Below are 19,607 nucleotides of genomic sequence, written 5' to 3' on the forward strand. Positions count from 1 at the left end.
CTCCCCTGCTCTTGGAAGAGAGCACAGTCCCAACTCTTGGCTTTCCTGCTGCGTGGGGCAGGAGCCGGCTGTCCTAGGTGCGGGCGCCTGTGCGTCGCACCCCTTCTCCGTGATCCCGCTCCCCTCCCCCAACCCGCCCCCCGCTCGCGCTCCCCCTCTAATGTGTGATCTGGAAGCTCTATAAAGCCTGATGTAATCCGTAATGCAGTCTCTGGCTCCCGATTCGGGATCCAGTTTCAGAGAGCGAGAGATTGGGGAGCGCCGGCAGCCGGGCGGGGGAGCAGCTTGCCTCTCTCCTCCTCCTTCCCCGCGTCCTCGGCCTCCTCCTCCTTCTGCCCGCGCCGCCCCGCCCCCGGCTCCGCTCCGCTCCCCCCCCCCCCTCCTCAGGAAGGGGAAAAAAGGCGAGAAGAGCCGGGCAGGCGAGAGGACCGGAGCGGCGGCGCGGCCGGAGAGGGAGCGGCGGGCGCAGGCGGCGGCGGCGGCGGCAGGCGCGGCGTTGGCGGCGGCTCCGACAGAGGGAGCGGAGCGGGCGAGCCAGAGGCACAGGCGTCCGCGCCGCGTCCTAGCCCGGCTCCGGGCCCGCGTGCCCCGCATAGCCTGCAGCCCGGGCATCTAGACCCTCCCGGCGCCCGGGGGGCTCCGCCAGGCAGGGGGTGGGGAGGAGCCTGCGAGCGCCCGCGGGTGCGCTCTTGGGAACGTCTCGGCGGGGCCCGGAGCCGGTCGGGGGCGGCAGCGACAGTAGCCTTGGGTCGGGCGCGCTGCTCGGCCGCTGGCGAGACGGTGCGCTCCGGAGGCTTTGCAAGTCGCTGGATCAAGTCCTCGCCCGCGGGGCCTCTACTGCTGGGGAAGGTAAGAAAGGCTTCAGCGGGGGAGGGGGGACGAGAGGGGGCGTCTCGCGCTCGGAGGGGGTCGGGAGAAGGGTGGCCTCCCGGACTTCCCAACTTCGCTGTTTGGGGCTTCGCAGCACCCAGGTTTGGGCTCAGAGCTCGGGAGTTTGAACAATCCCCCCCCTCCCAGCCCCCTTCCTCCTCCAGCGGCGGCAACGGAATCTGGCAGGTCCCTGCGCGCCCGCATTGGGCGGGCTGAGGAGGGGGCGCCCTGGACGTGGGAGAGGCTTCTTGGTGCTCCTCACCTCCCCCTCATCCTCACCAGGCGGAGCCGGCCCAATCTGGCAGGCTGGGCCGGGAGAGGACCCCCTGCTCTATCACCCCGCACAGACCCGGGGCGCGCTGGGGGAAGGCGTTCCCGTGGCACACCAACACATAGATGCTGACAGGGGTCTAAGGGAGCCCCGCCTGGCTCCCTATGCCGGCCCAAGGAGGCTCGCGAGAGAAAACCCGATGTGTCCCCCATTCCCTGATCTTCCCCAGAGCCGTTACATTATTATAGGGCCCGGTTGCATCTTCCCCCCACGCACAGAGCTGGAGGCGGGCAGAGAAGCCCTCAGACTCCCCCTTACAGCTCTCACCCACAGCCCCGACAATGGCAGAGAGGAGACCCCCCTGAGGCCTATCTCCAAATTCGGGAAAAGGGCTGTCCTCGTGCCCCCACCATCACAACTGACACGCGCAAACGCCCCAGCTCGTTCCCTCCCGGTGTTCTTTTCTGTTTGGTTGGACCGGCGGAGCAGATAGGCTGCCCTGAACTTTAGGTCGGCCCGCTGCCCTCTCCGACTGAAGCAGCAGCGGGGCCGGGCTCCTAGCACTGCCGGTTGCGTTTTTCCAGTGGGCAGAGGCCACCAGCCTCCGCGGCCGCTGCGCTCTTTCCGAGCTGCGTGCCGCTGCCTCGAGGAATGAGCACGGCCCCCGCCCCCTCCTGAGAGGCCGAGGGCTCGGGATCCAGCCGGGAGCCCTTTCCCCTGGTCCTCTGCACAGCCTAAGCAGGGCAGAAAGCATCCCCGACATCCATCGGGAGAGGGGCGGCGTAGCGGATAATCGCCACCAAGCGAGGTGGCTCGAGGGCTGCTCCGAGGCTGCGGCTCTGCTCGGGTCCCTCCGCCTGGCCGCGGTGGCTCCTGCTTGGTCACTCCCAGGCAACCCAGAGAGCTGCACCAGCCTGGCACCCTCTCGGGCCTGTTGGGCACCGTTACCCTTTCCACTTTTATTTTGGGTTTCCAAGTTTCTCGGAGCGCGCGGACCCGGCTAGGGCTAGACTAGCCTTAATCCACTCCTTCAGTGCCCCCTTCCCTCCCCGAAGTCACCATCACGTTCCTCTCCCCTGGGTCTGGGGCGCAGATTCCTTAGCGGCAACTCCGAGGGAGTTGAAAGGCATGAAGGCGCGTGGGTGGGCACGGGGCGCGCACTCCCGCCCCAGAGGAGCCACTTGGCATACGTGTTGGGGAGGGGGTTGGGAGGTCTGCGCGTCTCCTCCACCCTAGGGACCCAAGGAGACCCTCTGTGCCCTGCTCTGTAGCCACAAACACACGCCCCTCGTGAGAGCTACTGCAGGGGCATAAACAGCAGGCGGAGGCGTGGGGAGAAAGGTTGGGGTCTTTTTCATTATCTGAGAGGCGGTATCCCGTCTTTGGGATCCGAGAAAGCAAATGTAACATCTCCCGGAACCTTCAAGCCTTCCATTTCTCTGAGACCCTTCCGGCAGCGGCAGCAACAAGGGAGGTCGAGGAGGTAGCTGCTCCCTTCCGGACCGCGGGTGGCCTCAAAACTCTGCGCTCGGATGCCGCCCGGGTGCCGTAGGGTCTGGCTTTGAGTACCCAAGCAAGGTCAAGCAAGCGAAGGAGGGGGGCAGAGGCTCCTGGGCGCGTCCCCGCGCGCTCAGATTTGGGGCCTTGGAAGGGGGTGTGGGTAGCCGCCGAGTCAGTCCCTCGGGCCCGCCGCCGGCTCCCGGTCCCGAGAGGTGGACATGGCGCGAGTTCGGGGATCCCGGAGCGCCTCGCACCCTGCGCGGGGCCCTGCACCCTCCCTCTCCCCTTGCTCGCAGCTGTTCGGCACTGTCTTCAGACTTGTTGCGCCTCCATCTGGGGACTGGAGACCGGCGGGGTAGCTCCGGAGCCCGGGAGGCCGGGGCAGAGCCCCAAGGCCATGGGATGCGCCGGGGAGACGCGCGGACGCGCGATGCGCCGGGAGCGCTAGCAGGGAGTTTGCTGCCTCGGATCCGAGAGAAGGACGCTTGTCCCCGCCTCGATTCCCGCGCGGGGGCGGAGAGGAGGCGATTTCGTCGCCTTCGGCTTCATACCGCACTCCTATGGACCTTGAGCCGCGGAGGGGCCGCCGCCAAGTTACAGAGCCCTCCCAGACCCTTCCTTTGCTCAGAGGCTCTTGGGCCTCGGTAGCTGAGACCGCGAAATGGGAACGCGCATTATGTTCTTGGAACGCCTGCAGCCCCGACCCCTCGCGCCCATCCAGAGATCCGACGTTCCGGGTCCGCAGTGTGCTGGTTCTGCAGCGTCCAGGCCGGCCGGGTTCCGAGGCGGCTCTGCGCCTGCGGACACAGCGGTTAGGCCAGGGAGCAGCGGGCCCCAAGCAGGGCCCGGCGAGCAGCAGGGGCCTGGGCAGCTTCCTACGGAGTCCTGGTCTCCTGGCTGCCCGCCTGGCCCAGTTCTACCTCCCAGAGCGGGTCTGGGGACGCGGAGTGAGTCCCCGGGGATGCCGCGGGCTCCAGGCCCAGGCGACCGGCGCCGGGCTGCGGTGGTGGAGGGCGGGAGGGCCCGGCGCGCTATCGCGGACGACCAAGAGAGGGCGCCCGCGCTGCGCTGCGCCGCGCCGCGCCGCGCCGGCCCTGCCCGCCCCTTCCGTCTCCTCTGCCGCGGACCCGCGCTCCAGGCCCCATCTTGGGCAACCCCCCGCCGCCCTCTCTTGTCCCTTGGCTCCTGCAGCCAGAGCCAATGACGCATCTGGTGTTTCAGACTGAGCCTGCATCACCCTCTCCCAAACTCACCTGGCCTGTGTGTGCAATGCACAAGCATGACTGTATTTGTGGGCACGTGTACATATGTGCCAGCGGATGCACGTGTGTGGGGGACAATCTACAGGCTGCATGCATATGTGTGCATGCATGCAGCTTTCCACATGTGTGCATGTACTCCCTCTACATGGAAGGGGCTCTAGCACCCTCCCTCCCCAAGCAAGTCTGTACCTGAAGGGTTCTGTGAACCCCACCATGCCTGGAAGTCCACCCTTAACGGCCCTTGTGCCGCCTGGGGTACAGCTGCACCAAGGCATAGAGCTGTGAATTCTGGGTAAACACTGGGCCTGTGCGACCCTGTGCACAGCCCACAGACACACAGAGGAAGTGCTGCACACCAAACACCAGGGTGCCCATTGTACAATCGTGCTGGAAGTATAGGGGTGGGCAAAACCAGCCCCCCACCACCACCACCACCACAAGTGCTTGTGCTAGTGGAAATACAGGACAGGGACCTGGGGGTCCTAGGAGCTGAGGTAGCCCAGAGGTGTAGCTCCTCTGGGAGAGTCCCAGGAGTGTCAGAACTTAAGAGAAAGGAGAAAGAGAGTGATGAGATCAGAAAGATGTGAGAGAATAGCTGTACGAAGGCCTGAGGGTATGAGTGCGGGTATGAGGACTGGACAGAAACCGGGAAGGAAGGTGAGAGAGAGAGAGACAGAACCCAAGAGCGCTATGGGCATTGGCCTGTTCTCTGGAAGGCTAGGAGGCATCTGAGGGCCATAGACAGGATTGATCACCAGGGTTGATAGACATGCCGAAGAGATGGTGGGAAGGCCTTTGCACAGTGGGTCTCAGGGACACCAATCAGGAGACAGAATGCACGCTCTGTTGTTGTATGGGGCTGCCACACCCCTGGCTGCCATGGCACGGGAGTTATAGATAAGCTTGTCACACAGGAGAGTACGTAGGCTGATGTGATCCCAGGTAGCCCACATGCCAGTGTGCAACAGACATACAAATATCCCCCAGAGACACACGGGGTCGGGTGGGGGTTACAAACCCTGTGCCCACTGTGGGCACACTGGGACTCATGTTGGCATGAGTAACATAGTAAGTGGACCGTATTTCACCTGTGCCCGTGTGTGTTGGGGAATGTGCTACGGGGTTCCAGGGACATACTGATGGTTGGAAAGGTCCATGTTCCTTGCTCCCAGAATGCCCAGGCTAGGGAAGAGCATGCCTCTGGCTTCCTGCACCCTCCCTGTCACACAGGCTGTGGCTGTTTGCATTCCACAATCCATACACGCACTCACCCCTGGTGCCCTTCCCTCCCTCCTCACCTTCTGTTCAGCATCAGATGGCATCACATTGGTGCCTGGGTTCTTCATCCCACCCTACCCATCACCCCTACCATCTCATGCCCATGCACAAGTGCCCACCATTGTCCCATGTCACCCCTCAACCCCTTCCCTCAGAATTGTTTGAGGTTCCCAACTTGCCTACCACCTAACTTCTCACCCCCAGGAGGTCTGTGGGTCCATGTTAGGTCAAGAGTGCTGAGGGCCCCCTCAGTCTTGCTACTCAGGGCCGGCAGCTGCAGTCACTGTCTTGAACAAGAACCTACATACAGCTGCTGATCCTCTGAGCCCACTGGTCCTTCCCAGGGACATGTGACATTCTGACTGAGCCAGGTGGATTCTAGGGAACTTAGAGGCAGGGTTGGGCCATAAGAAAAGCCCAAGCAGAGGATGCCAAAGCCATCATGCATATCTTACTCAGCTGCCCATCACTTTGGGGCGGGGGGATTGGCTTTCAGCTGGGACATTGGATTGAAGGGCATGTGGCATGACAGAGTTAGAGGACGGGCCCTTGGGATTCCCCAGGCCATTGTGAGGGCAGCCTGGACTCTCATGGCTGACCTTGACAAGCTTGAATGTGAGGATACTGAGGGAAGAGCACAAACTCCCAGGCCTCCCCACTGGCATCCATGCTCTGACTTTTCCATGCCCCCGTCCCCATAGTAGGCCAGAGGTCACAGAATGGAACCCTCACCATGCTTGTTGGCACTGTGACTTTAGACCAGCGACTGTCCTGTCGTGGTACGTTGATGAGGCGTTGGTGAAGGTGAGATTGGCAGATCACGGGCTTGCAGGGTTCCTAAAGTGGAGGTGGAAGACAAGGCTTGGTGGCATGGGCCTCTGGGAACTCATGAAAGTGTTTCAGAATCGGAGTGGAAAAGAATATGGCTTCAGTGCTGGGGAGGTGGCCCCCTGCGTCTGTGCCCTCACCGTCTTCCACGTGCTCCTGCTGCCTAGCCTGACACCCCCCCCCCAGCCCCCACGCAACCCAGGTCACCATGCTGGTGGCTCTGGCAGCGTCCTCCTGTGGCCATAGCCACACTGACCCCCATGGTCGCAGTCTTACTCCTACATGCCACAGACATGTGCACACCTGTGTTCCTTGCCCCCACACACTAGCCATTCATATGTACTGTTGGGCGTACTGTGTTTGCCCACCTGGACTTCCAACGCCATGTGCCTACCACACTGCACACTCACAATGCCACATACTCACTGCACACTCACAATACTCTCATATGAGCAGGCTCACACACTTGCAACTCAGGGAGCAAGTCCTCACCATCCGTGCACACATACAGACACACATCCTCGTATATGTAGGTGCACCCAAACACTGTGTGACTCACTCGCTACCTGCACACACAGACTATTGTACGCATGTCAGGCACACACTTCCTGGATCCTCGGTGCCTCGCTGCCCATCTGCAGAACATCTCCTCTCTTCCTCCCCCTTGCCCTCCCAAGCAAGCTGCTCCTGGTTGCCCTTGGAGGCGGCTGGGGTGGGGCCTGCTCTCCAGGCCATGACCTCCCTCTATATCCCCCTCCGAGCATTGGCTTAAGAAGCTGACTCCTGTTACAGCTGGAGAGGCGTGGCCACTTAGGAAACTGGCCAAAGGCCCTGGCTCAGGACCATCCTCCCCTCTTTACCTAGCACCTGAACTCTGCCAGCAGGAGCCTTGCTTGTCTGCCATGGCCTCAGACCTGCCCTGGATTTCTTGGGCCTGAGCAGCAGGAAAGAGGCATGGTACGGGCACAGGCCAAGGGAGTTGGGCATTTGGAGCGTCTTCAGTGCCGGGTGGGTTGGGGTGATGGGTACTGGACAGGAAGGGGTGCAGTAAGGCAGGGGTCAAGGTGCAATGGACAGTGGGTAGAGTGGGGGTAAGGGATGACAGTCTCTTTCTTCCCCAGGGACCTGGGGCTATTGCTCATCTTCCCTGTGCTGGGGGTGACTGTTGTACTGCCCTGTCTGGGTGGTCTAAGCCAAAGTGGATTATGCACTGGCCTGCCGAGGGGCTGGGCCCTAGGCACTCCAGACACTGCCAGAGTGGTCTCATGTCTGATCTTTTCTCCTGGCAACTCAGCCTGGGTTCCAGCCCTGTCCCCTGAATGGCTCCTGTGTCGTGGAGAGCAGTGGCTTGCCGGGGCTGATGAATTGGGTGACTCCTGCTTCTGCTTCGGGGTCTTCTGTCCCATGTCCCTTGTGGGACTGATGCATGGGCCACCCCACATCTCTGCTATGGGTGGAGCCTCAAGAGGCCTTGCTGGCTCAGGCTGCCCCAGGCAAATGGGCCTGAGGCCATGGCTGGGGAGCAAGCCATGCAGATACCCCTCTTTGTCTCTGTACCTCCGGGGACGGGGAGGCCTCTCACAGATGCTTGGCCCTCTCTGGCCCCGAGTCCTGAGGGCTTCACACAGGTTGTCTTGGGCCCACATCAGAGGCCCCGATAGGGCCCACGGGCAGGTGCCAGGGCCACCTCTTCAGCTGGTGACTAAGGTCTGAGAGGCCCGTGGGAGCAGGGATAGGGGGAGCACCATGAGCAAGGAGGACACCCCCCCACACCACGTCTCCTGGGCAGTCCTCAGTGCCCAGGGCGCCTGCCCCTCCCCCATTGCATCCTCGTCTAGCACACAGGAGGGCACTGTTCAGAGGCCGCAGGACTACAGAGTGGCTTTTGTGGCTGGTGTCTAGGATGCCATTGGCAGCCTGGGGTGGGGAGGGGACCCAAGGCCCAGGCCCCTGGTTGATCTGTTGATATGGGGCTAGGGCAGGGCCTTGAGAAAAGATGGACACACTGAGGCTGGAGAAAGGCCTCTGACAGCATCCTGGATACCCCTGGAACACAATGTGGAGACCAAGTTACTGGACCTGGTTTCTCTCTCTCTCTCTCTCTCTCTCTCTCTCTCTCTCTCTCTCTCTCTCTCTCTCGTGTGTGTGTGTGTGTGTGTGTGTGTGTGTGTGTGTGTGTGTGTGTGTGTGTGTGTGTTGTCATTTGAGTTTACACTGGAGTGGTTTCTTCCTAGGCTGGACTGGATCTAGGTGGGAATCTCTGGTCTTTGGGTATTCCCGCCCCCAGTGCTCCAAAGACTAAAATCTGGGGTCATAAGGGGCTATGCTTATTCTTGCCTGCAGGTGGCGCTCAGGGAGCCAAGTCATCCGTTCCCTTTTCTCCTCTCCTGATTCCTGCTCTTCCCCTCACCTGCTAAGGCGTCTATGAATTCCATCAGTGGGACCTCGCCACTGACATCCTACTACCACTTCCTCCCCTCTGAGGCTTCTCTGGGGTCTCTAGAAGATGCTGGGTCCAGCAGAGGTGGGCCAGCCTTCTCTGCAGAACAATAGTGGCTAGACACTAGGAAGAACTTCCTGAAGTAAAACAATTGGGCCTTGGGGAAGGTATTGGGAGAAGGGGCCCTGTGGAGGATTTGATGCAAACTGGACAGTGTCTCTAGGAACCAGAGAGGGTAGAAGGGTATATATACTTCCCAGTGTTACTCAGACCTGGAGATAGGGACTCTACCAGAGAAGTGGACTACGGTTTCGGGGGGAAGGGGCACAAGACAGTCACCCATTTTTCTGGAGAGAGGGCCAGAGACAGCCTTATATTAAGTAAGAAACATTTAACCTGAGGATCCCTCAACACTTGGGATGGGAAGCATGAACCATTTGCTAGCCTGTCTTGAAGCTTGTAGGCTCTAAAATTCTGTGGGCTGCCCACGACAGGCCAGGTTGCCTTCCCAGGTCCTGATGGATGCTTGGACCATCTCTGGGGGATGAGGCTGGCAGGTAGCTGCAAGGGATGCCAGGCATTCACTAGGGAAGTACAGAGCATGGCCTTGGGAGGTGTGGGACTCAGGGAGCCTGGTCCAGCCCCGGGGAACCCAGGCACCTCTCAAGGAGCAGTCTACGGACTAACTTGACAGAAGGGAGGGACACAGGCTAGGTAGAGCAGAGCATCTCTGTGCATGGTACAGTGGCTGCAAGGCCGCTTCCTGTGGGAGAGCATATGACTCAGCTGTCCTCTTCCCCCAGCTCCTGGCCACCAAGGTTTTCTGAAACTTGCTGCCTAGGTGAGCCCTCCTTTCCCAGCCTGACTGGCTCAGCTCCCTCTGGACAGCTGAGTGGGTGTACCTAGGCTGGGCTGTCCAGCACATTATATAAACACACCTTGCCCGCGCTCATATAAATGCACACACATGTGTGTAGACTTGGATTACACAGAATGAATGCAGTCACACAAAGGGGCACATGCCTGCTCCACCTCCTCATCTCAGAGACGGCCACCAGGTGCCCTCATTTGCCCACCAGTCATTGCCTGTGGCCTTCTGTCCCTGCTGATTAAGGGTCTCCTCCTTCTCTCCTTGCCATTGTGTCCCCCTGAAATCACAGATGCCTCTAATCAGGACGAGATGAGGCCTGAACCACAACTCTCAGCAATTCACTTGGGCTCTGTCTTCCAAGATGCCAGCCTTTGGTGCCTGAGCTTAACCTAGCCCATGCCAGCAGGGAACCAGACCTTGTAGTGTCCTTCTCGGAGTCCTCTACTAGAGGGCTTGTTTGGGCTGAGAAGAATGAGAGGAGACTTGTGTGAGGACCCAGGCAGGTGGCTGCAGGCCTCTGCCGAAGGGCCACTGGGGACAGGCTGGCATGGAGGCAGGGGCCCAGTGTGTTGACACCCCGATTTCTTCCTAGACCTTCCTTCCGACAGAGGACAGCCAGACCCTGCTACGGCTCTCCCTTGTGTTGGTTGTGATGCCTCTGGGCCAGCGGTGCCTTTTCCAAAGCTAGGGGTGGGGCAAGCTCAAGTCTAAGGAGCTTTAGAGCAGTGGTTCTCAACCTGTGGGTCAAGACCCCCACGGGGGGGCGTGTCCTGCATATCAGATATTCACATTACGACTCAAAACACCAGCAAAATTATACTTAGGAAGTAGTCACGGAATAATTTTATGGTTGGAGTCGCCACAACATGGGGAACTGTATTAAAGGGTTGCAGCATTAGGAAGGTGGAGAACCACTGCTCTAGAGACTACTAGGCCACCTGGAAGAGGCCCAAGCCTTACCACCTCTCCAGGCATTTTAGGGACCTGTTTGAGGAGTCCGCAAATGGTGTTTGTTGATGGCCTTGGGGATGGTTGCCTGACAAGACGTTGGACAATGCCCTCACTTGCCCCTTTTCCTGTGTCTCACTGGGACCTCCTACATTCTTAATAACCAGTCCAGAAATGTTCCCGCTTGGTCCCCTACCTTAGTTAACTCTGGTTCTCGGCCCTTTTTCCTGCCTCCTCCTTGGCCTCTTTTGGCCCCCAGCCTGCAAGTGAGCCCCTGGCTATCTGGTGGCTCATTTAAGGGACAGCTCTGTGGCAACACTGCCACTGGCCCCCATGGCTACCTTCTGCCCCTGGAGTAGACATTGGGAGCCTATGTCCCTGTCCAGGACTCAAGGAGTAGTTGGCCATGCTACAGGAGTTGACCAGGGACAAGAGTCAGCCGGTGCCCTGGGTTCCTGGGATGGTGGTGAGTGAGGACAAGGCAGGGATCCTCTGTGGACCTTACTGGCCATCTGTGAAGTGGATCCAGAGCAAGAGCCCCGGCTCTCTGCTGCAGTGACAGACTGCAGGGCCAGGGCAGTGTGCGCCGTGTCTTGTCCTTCCAAGAACCGAGATGAGCTTGTTTCTCACCAAGCTGACCCTTGGAGGCCAATGCCACAGTCCGCATGGCCCTAGGGACACCACCGATACCCCCACGCTCCCTGGCTAAGCTGCCCATTTTCCAGAAGGGATGCCAGGGGCCTGAGGGTGCTTTTATTTGACCTCAGATCTGGAGGTGGGTCTCCAGAGGCAATGCTCTCCTCTGAGGAGGGAGCCCAGGAGTCAGTGGTCCTTCTAAGCTATGTAGGCCCCTTGGTAAAAGGCAGCGGATTTGGGGGTGATCACAGCCATGAGTTGTGGCTCCCAAGATGGCCTGGGCTTCCCAGGTGCTTGGGCTGAGCAGAATGAGGGTGGCTGGCCTGGGGTTGGGTAGCGACACCATGGGAGGCTGTGCCAGGCTTGGCTGAGTGCTTCCTCTAGACCTTACCAACATTGACCTCTGCTTTTCAGGGGCGGGGGAGAGTATGTTCCTGGGGTGGGGCTCTGCTGAGGGACGGGCATCAGGAACAACAGAGTGAGGGGCGGACTGTGAGACCCTGGCCAGAGCTTCTCTGGTTCTATAATGGGGAGGATGGTCAAGGAGGCAGTGTGAGGCCGCATCAAAGGTCACCCCTAAGGGTGTTTACCTCGGAGCTGGCAGAGGTAGGGGTAGGAGACATGGGGAGTACTTTTCAGGGTGCCTGGGGGTACCAGGGTTGAAAGTTAGCAGTGCAGGTTTGGACGTTTTCAAGACCACAATCAGGCTGGAGTGTGCGTCTGTGCTTTGCCCCTCCTTCTGGGAACAGTTGGGGTCCTGCCCATTCTGTAGATCCACAAACAGAGGCTCCTCTATGAGGACTGTCCAGCTTCAGGCATCCTGACTTCCAGCAGCTCAGAACCTCCACCCAGGCTGGGCCTGGGCCTGGAGGCTGCTGCCTGCCCAGGAGGCAGTCCAGGAAGGATGCCAGGATGAGACGCAGGGCTCTGACTGACCTTGAATCGCTGGTCAGTTTGGGCCCAGGCTGCAAGGAGAGTCCCTGGGGTGGGGACAGGCTGCTACACATGCAGGGTCAGCAGAGTCAATGTGTCTGCAGCCAGAGGCTGAGAGGGCAAGGAAGGAGGGCCTTGGCTATGACCTCCCTTCTTCCCCTACTGGCTCAGCTGTGGAGGGACAGTGGGGAGGGACACTGAGATCTTCAAGGAGGCAGGTCTGGGCTGGGTGGCACACAGCAAGCCTGCTGATCCCAAACTAGCTTTCGAGTCCTTGCCCTCAGGAGTGCACAGGGAATCACCCAGTGGTGCCACTCCTGAAGATGGAGGTATTCCCCAGAGGCACCCTTCATGGTCAATCCAGGGGTTGGGTTGTAGTCTATTACCCACTCCCTGTGACCTTGAGGAAGCCACCCACATATTCTCTTTGCCTCAGCTTCCCCATCATGAAATACGGGGCACCTGCGTGGCCACTCAGAACTGGAGGTGAGGTGAGGACCCAAGAGGCAGGTAGTAGAGTGAGGAAAGGAATCCCCAGCTGAAGTGGCTGGTACAGGGACCGCCATGGATGGGAAGCAGGCCGCGGGTGCTGAAGCCCTTCATCTCCAGGGCTGCATCTCACCTCCTCTCATGACAGTCCATACCCGTTCCAAGTCTATGGAAAGGTATGGGGGTCTGTTGGGAGCCCTGGAGATGCCGTGGTGAACCCCGCCCCCTTCCCTGTCGGTCTGATTGGCAGATTCTCGGGAAGGAGGGAGGCCACTGAGAAGGACGTGAAGGTCAAGAGAGGGTCGGAGGGAGCCAGGCCTCTACTCCTGGGGGCCCCAGAGGGTGTGAGCAGATCCAGGGCCCATGATTAACCAGGCGTGGCCAGGAGAGGCCTGAAGAACACAGCTTGTCCTCGCTCAGGAAGGGAGAGGCGGTACAGTGTCCCCTGGGTTGGACCACTGGGGGAGACAGATGAGCAGGTGGACAGAGCAAGTGCCCGGGAGGACACCAGGGCCATATACTGCTCAAAGCCTCATGCCTCACTAGACTTACTGAATTCCTGCCTCTATTAAGTCCTGAGCCCATGCCCGCAGAGACTTACGCTATCCCTTCTGCTTTTTCTTCTAGCTGCCATTGGAGGCCACAGGCAAACATCAGGAGCCTGGACGTTAGGAGGAGTCATCGCTGCAATCACTGTATCCTGAAGCCCTGCCCTGTGCCCGCCCACCTTGGCTTCACCCAGACCCTGCCTCTTGCCCACTGCCCTGGACGGCCCTGCCTGCTGCCGGACCCTGGCATGTCAAGGCCTGGCCTGCACTTGCCTGCCCAGCCCGCGGAACCCCAGCGGCCCCGCGAGCTAGGATGAGGGGCCAGGCTGCCGCCCCGGGCCCCATCTGGATCCTTGCTCCACTCCTGCTGTTACTCTTGTTACTGGGGCGCCGGGCACGTGCTGCCTCCGGGGCAGACATAGGGCCTGGGGCGGAGCAGTGCACCACGTTGGTGCAGGGCAAGTTCTTCGGCTACTTCTCGGCGGCTGCTGTGTTCCCAGCTAACGCTTCACGCTGCTCCTGGACCCTCCGCAACCCGGACCCTCGTCGCTACACGCTCTACATGAAGGTGGCCAAGGCACCCGCACCCTGCAGTGGCCCCGGCCGCGTCCGTACCTACCAGTTCGATTCCTTCTTGGAGTCCACCCGCACCTACCTGGGTGTGGAGAGCTTTGACGAAGTCCTGCGGCTCTGCGATCCCTCCGCCCCCCTCGCCTTCCTGCAGGCCAGCAAGCAGTTTCTACAGATGCAGCGCCAACAGCCACCCCAAGATGGGGACCTTGGCCCCCGGGGCGGGTTCCCGAACTCTGGTGACGACTTCTCTGTGGAGTACCTGGTCGTGGGCAATCGCAACCCTAGCCACGCTGCTTGCCAGATGCTGTGCCGCTGGCTGGATGCCTGTCTCGCGGGCAGCCGCAGCTCGCACCCCTGTGGCATCATGCAGACTCCCTGTGCCTGCCTGGGTGGAGATGCTGGAGACCCTGCTTCCAGCCCCTTGGTCCCCCGTGGGGATGTCTGCTTGAGGGACGGCGTAGCCGGTGGCCCTGAGAACTGCCTCACCAGCCTGACCCAGGACCGGGGTGGGCACGGCTCAGCAGGTGAGTGGTGGGAAGAGGCCCCTGCACGGTGCTGCAGCGGTGGGAGTAATGGCATGAGGGAATGTGCAACCCCCACCCCCACCCCCCAAGGCCAGAGTCCGTCCAGCGCCACCTTTGTCGTCTGGGTTGAGAGACCATGGGTGGAGTTCAAGTTCACTGATGACTCTCTGTGCCCAGGGTAGGGAGCTAGCTAGCCCACACAGGGTGCCATGTGAATGAAGGAAGGAAGGAAGAAATGATCCATAGCCAGTCTCCTCAGGCCACTTCCTCAGTTTAAATCCCCCACTGTGGGAAGACACTACGTAGCCTCAATGACCTCTCCAACCATCCCAAGGCTGTGATAGCTGGTGTCTAGGGACTGAAGTGGAGGTCATTGCTGCCCCAGGGTGGAGCATGGGAACATGTATAGACAGAGTATTCATAGGGCCGTTGCCAGGAGGTAAGGTTTGGGGGTTCAGTGTAGCATGCCTACAGCGGCTGCCACTGAAGTGTAGCAATGAGAGCAGGGACAAAATGCCATCCTGGTCTGGTGGCCACAGGAAGGAGGATGATACACCACCCAACAATACACAACCATCTCAGGCAGAACCAGGGTGTCAAGGACACTTAGAAATCCAGTGCTGAAGGGGCCACTGTCTTAATTCAAGGCTAGAGAGGTCCCATGGGCTGGAGACCTGAGGACAGTGGCCCTTGGGAAAGGATGGCAGGGCCCAGGCTTGATGGGGATAGGTAGGGTTGACAACTAGTCATATCTTTGTGAGTGTCCTGCCTATTACTGGGGGCGGGTTGGGCCCTGCCTGCTGCAACCTGGAAGAAAGAGGGGTAGGGGCATCCAAGATTCGAGCTGGAGACCTGAGCTGAGTCAACATCAAAGGGACACTGGGGTATGAGAAGTCGAGACTGTTCTCCACCCGGTGTGCAGGGCCAAGGCAAGGCTTAGCTGAGGACTTAAGGCCAGGAGAGCCAGAGTGGGATGGTGATGCCCTTAGAGCATCCAGTAGCCTTAGTATTTCTGAGACCGTGAGGTCATGCAGGGCTGCAAAAGGAATTTTCCAACCCCGAGCACATTCTGGTCAAGGCCCCGTGGCAGGTCTCAGGTCAGGACCTCTGTGAAGCTGAGGTTGGGCTGACCTCTCCAGGGTCCTCAGGGGAAATTCTGCACACATCATTGTGGTGGGAAGGAGGGTGGAGGACCGGCCTGCCTTCCTGCTGGGTAAGCTGGAGGTCATTGTGACCTTGACAAGGGCAGGTTTCATTGTGCGGCTGGAATGGGAGTGGGCTCAAGGGGAAGCCTGGAAGAATGGGGTACTCACTGGAGGACTAGAGAAATTGGACGGGAGGACAGGGCCAGCTGTCACAAGCGGATCTGGCCATGCGCCCTCCTCTGCCACTCCCCATCCTTTAAACTGCCCTGAGCCTTGGTTCCTTCATCTACAAAACGCTTCTCAGGGTTGCAACATCGCCTTGGTTTTATCTGTCTCTGACTGGGGCCACAATCATACCACTTGGGCAGGAGCCTGTCCTCTGTGGCATCCTGGGGCAGCTGCTGTGCCAGGGAGCATCTGAATGCTGCTCCAAGCACCTTGGCACAGGTGCCAGCAGCCAAGACCTCTGAGGCTGGTGTGATTACTGCTGGGATCACCAACTGGAGGGTCTTGTGTGCTATGAGGCTGGAGGAAGTATTGAGCTGCAATTATTTCCTGAGGACCTACTATGTGAGGGCCTTGCTGCAGAAGCTGTGAAATGGCCAGGCCCCCTCTGTCAAGTGTTTATATGACCTTGAGAGCAAAAGGACTTTGGGAGGGCTCAGTGCAAAGGAATGGTGTACCTGGGCTCCTCACAGGAGCCAGGGTAGGGAGGCGGCTGGCCTTGGCCTGGTCAGGGTGCCATGAGAAGGGGGAGGGACTGTGGATGAAAGAGTGTGGGTGTGGAGGCAGGAAGAGCAAGCCTGGCCTCCAGGATCCTGTCAGGAACAAGGACATCCATGTGGGGCAGAGGAAGCAGGATTGTGAGATGCAGCTTGAGGGCGATTCTGATGTCAGAGTAGGACTTGAGATGTTTGTGACGCAGGTCATGGGTTATGTGAGCACAGCTCTGGCACCGGGTGAAAGGGAACAGGCCCAGACTAGAGCAACGGCCTTGGAACCCTACTTTGGAGCCTTGGGTCTGACCCTGGCCCACATGCGTTCCTAGGCCAGCCCCTCAGTTCTCATCCCTGGAGGCCTGAGAATGCCTCCTTCTGTCTCCGTGAGGATAAGAAGTGGAACGAAGCAGCCAATGATGAAGAATCAGTGTCCTTGTTTATTGCTAGGCAAACTCCTGGGGCCTGGGAGCAGAGGCTGCCAGAGGCAGGGATGTATGCAAGTTGAGCTTAGGCAGTTTGGGGTATGTGTATGGATTCCAACCATGTTGGCAAGTGGTACTCAGAGGCCAGCAAGAGGTATATGTGCATGAGTGTATATGCATGTATTACACGTGTGTGTGTACAAGTACAGTGCACTGTTTATGTACACACATTCACATTTATGCATATGTGTTTGGTGGCTACACCCACGTATGTAGACATATACATAAGTAGAGTGTGTTGTGTGCCTATGTGTTCATGAACTCACACGCAGACATGTATAACGCATGGAAACCTAATGGGTATACTGATTATTATGTTTGCAATTTTTGCATATGTGTGTGCACTATCATGTATGTATGTGTCAGCACTCTGTGAATCCACATATGTCCTTGTTTATTGCTAGACAGACTCCTGTATATGAATGGGTACATGTACACATGTAGCACATTGTGTTCATGCTTGAACACGTGCAAAAAACGTGTACATGTATGAATACATGGGTGTTCATGCAGCACATTGTGACTGTGTTTGTGTCTGTGGGTGTATATGTGTGTACATGGTATATATGTACCACGCACTGAGCATGTATGTTCACATGTGTATGGTGAGTGTGTGCATGTGTATCCAGGGTAGCCTCCATCTGTTTGACTTGCATAGGTTGCTGATCTTTTGGAAGATGGTTTGGAGAACACAAAGACCAGGCCCCAGTGTATGGGGCAGGGAGCGTTCCTGTGGGTAGGGTAGACCGTGGCCATCCAGATCAGATCAGGTGCCTGTGTCCTGTGTGCCCTGTGTCCAGAAGACTCTGCCACTTCCTGCCTGTGGGAGGGGAAGGAGCCCACTGGTGACATCAGTGGCTGGTCACTGAGTGCTGACTGTTCCGCAAGTGTCACATATGGATGAGTTCTCCCTTCACATGGCCATGAGTCAGGCCCCAGCAGAGGCTGTATCTGCCTTGCTCACACCTTCATAGGGCCTGTGCCTCCCCAGGACGCCCTCCCTAGGCCGTCCTAAACAAGGCTCTTCCCTGGAGCCCTGCTTCTGTGTGTCCTGCCCAGTGAGGCAATTTATCCCTTTCTGCCTTCCCTGGCAAGTATATAATTTTGGTGCCTGTCCTGAACCTCACTCTCTAGCCCAGGCTGGCCTCGAACTCACAGAGATCCGCCTGGCTCTGCCAGATTAAAGGTGCGCATCACCGCCGCCTGGCGGCAGGTATCACTTTCAAACATGCCATAGAACTCCCCCAGTGGGCCTCTTGCTCACTGTCTGTCTGTGTTAATATGTGAGCACAACAGATGATGGACCTTTGCCCCATTCACTGATGCTTCCCGAGTGTGGAGGACAGAACCAGGCCCAAAGCAGGTACTCGGCACATGCTTGTGAAACCAGGCCCAGCGATATCAAGGTAGGTCGGGTCACATAGCTTGTAACAGCAGACTAGTGGGTGGCATCGTGTACCCTGAGCTCTACTTCGGGCGGTGGCATTGGCTAAGGACTCAAGTTGGACAACCCTTCAGCAGAGAGGAATCTGTGCCAGGGATGTGTAGCGGGTGCCTCGTACCTGCCTCTGGGCACAGGGCCTTTGCCCTCACTGTCTTTTGGGAGCAGGCAAGCCCGTCCCCTCCTAAGGCAGGCGATGTGTCGCCGAAATGGGCCCACTGAGTGTGTGGCCCACTTTCGGCCCTGCCCCCCCGCCAGGCCTGTCCAAACGCCACATGGCGGTGTCACGCGTTGGATGCCATGAGCACTCCTCGGGCTAGGGCAACTGTTCCTGCTGCCCTAGCCTCTCTCAGGCTGCCAGGCCCTGGCACCCACCCTCATCTTGCACAATCTCCAGCTCCCTGTCTCCCTCTGTTTCCTCCTCCATCCCTCTCCCATCTCTGCCTCTGGTAAGATGGACCATTTCTCTCAAGGGTTGCTTTAAATATTCATGTTTTAATTAAAGAATATTATTACAGAAGTGACATGTGAGATAATGAAAAAAGCAGCATTCTGGGCGTGGGGGCCTGTGAGTTCCTGTGAGTGTGTGTACCTGTGAGTGTGTCTCTGTGTGTCACTGTGTGTGGTCCCCGTATCCTGTGAGCCCCTGTGTGTGTGGCTCTGGAACCACACTGGGAGTGTGTCCTGTGTGTGAGTCTCTGTGAGTGTGCTCTTCTGTTAACATGAGTCCCTGTGAGTGTGCCCTCTGAGCCCTTGCAAGGGTGTCCCTATGAGTGTGTCCCTGTGAGAGTGAGTCCCTGTGAGTGTGTCCTGTGAGTGTGAGCCCCTGTGAGTGTGAGTCCCTGTGAGTATGTCTCAGTGTACCCCTGTGAGTGTGTGTCCATGTGAGCTTCTGTGAGGGTGTTCTCATGAGTCCCTGTGAGTGTGTCCTGTGAGTGTTTCCTGTAAGTGTGCCCCTGTGTGTCTTCATGAGTCTATATGTCCCTGTGCGTGTGTCCCCATGTGTGCCCACGTGTTTCCATGAGCGTGTCCCTGTGTTTCCCTGTGCGTATCCTTGAGTGTGTGTGTCTCTATGAGTGTGTTACTGTGAGTGTATCTCTGCGTCCCTGTGTGCGTTGCTGTGTGTATTCTAGCATACATATGCGTCCCTGTGTAAATGTAGTGTTAAATGTGTCTGTGTGCACATGCCCGAGGTAGAAGGCTGGGTTGAATCTGCATGTCAAGTGTGTACACATGCTACACTTGCCTGGGGGTCCTGCAGGGCTCATGACCTGCCCACAGACTAGAGCTGGTTCTCTCACGGTGTGTGCAGCCCTGGTCCCACTTGGCCAGTGATCCTCCAATCTTTGTGAAGCTCAGTCCCCCAGGACACCCCAGAGAAGGGAGGCAGCATGCAGAAGTCGAGGCTAGGCTTGGGGAGAGCCCCTAGTTGCGGTTTGGGCTGCAGTGGAGTTGTGGGGGTTATAGAGAGGCACCGGGGTACACCGGGGTATACCATGGAGATTCTGGCAGTGTGAGTGTCTCTCTCTCTCTTTCTTTCTCTCTCTCTCTCTCTCTCTCTCTCTCTCTCTCTCTCTCTCTCTCTCTCTCTCTGTGTGTGTGTTTATGTGTACGTTTTAGAATAATCTAGAAATCTGGCTTCAGTGCACATCACAGACAATACTTCTACAAGTAAAGAACAAGGCAAGGCCCTGCGGAAATGCTGGGTGTGGGCACCATCCTCCACAGGGAAATTCCCATGAGCCTTAGCTCTTACTGTGTCACCTGCCTCAGCTCAGGGCCAGAACTGCAAGAAGTCCTTGCGGCCCGAACTTGAGTCATGCTGTCCATGATGATGGGGGGGGGGGGG

The 19,607-nt window shown here is 58.5% G+C and overlaps 1 protein-coding gene across 6 annotated transcripts in view; it reads left to right on the top strand.

The window, feature by feature from the left end:
• The first annotated feature begins 667 nt into the window (after window positions 1–667).
• Window positions 668–19,607, top strand: part of Adgrb1 (adhesion G protein-coupled receptor B1) — a 72,828-nt gene continuing 53,888 nt past the window's right edge. For 4 of the 6 annotated variants that reach the window (XM_076556073.1, XM_076556074.1, XM_076556075.1 and 1 more), the window contains exon 1: window positions 13,069–13,971. In XM_076556073.1, the coding sequence (XP_076412188.1) occupies window positions 13,188–13,971 (784 nt within the window). In that variant the 5' untranslated portion in view covers window positions 13,069–13,187. Of the gene's footprint in view, window positions 850–12,953; window positions 13,972–19,607 lie in introns of those variants that run through there. The other 2 variants (XM_076556077.1, XM_076556078.1) reach the window with 2 other exon arrangements.

This window comes from Peromyscus maniculatus, chromosome 20 (genome assembly GCF_049852395.1).
Source record: "Peromyscus maniculatus bairdii isolate BWxNUB_F1_BW_parent chromosome 20, HU_Pman_BW_mat_3.1, whole genome shotgun sequence".
Classification (NCBI taxonomy): domain Eukaryota; kingdom Metazoa; phylum Chordata; class Mammalia; order Rodentia; family Cricetidae; genus Peromyscus; species Peromyscus maniculatus.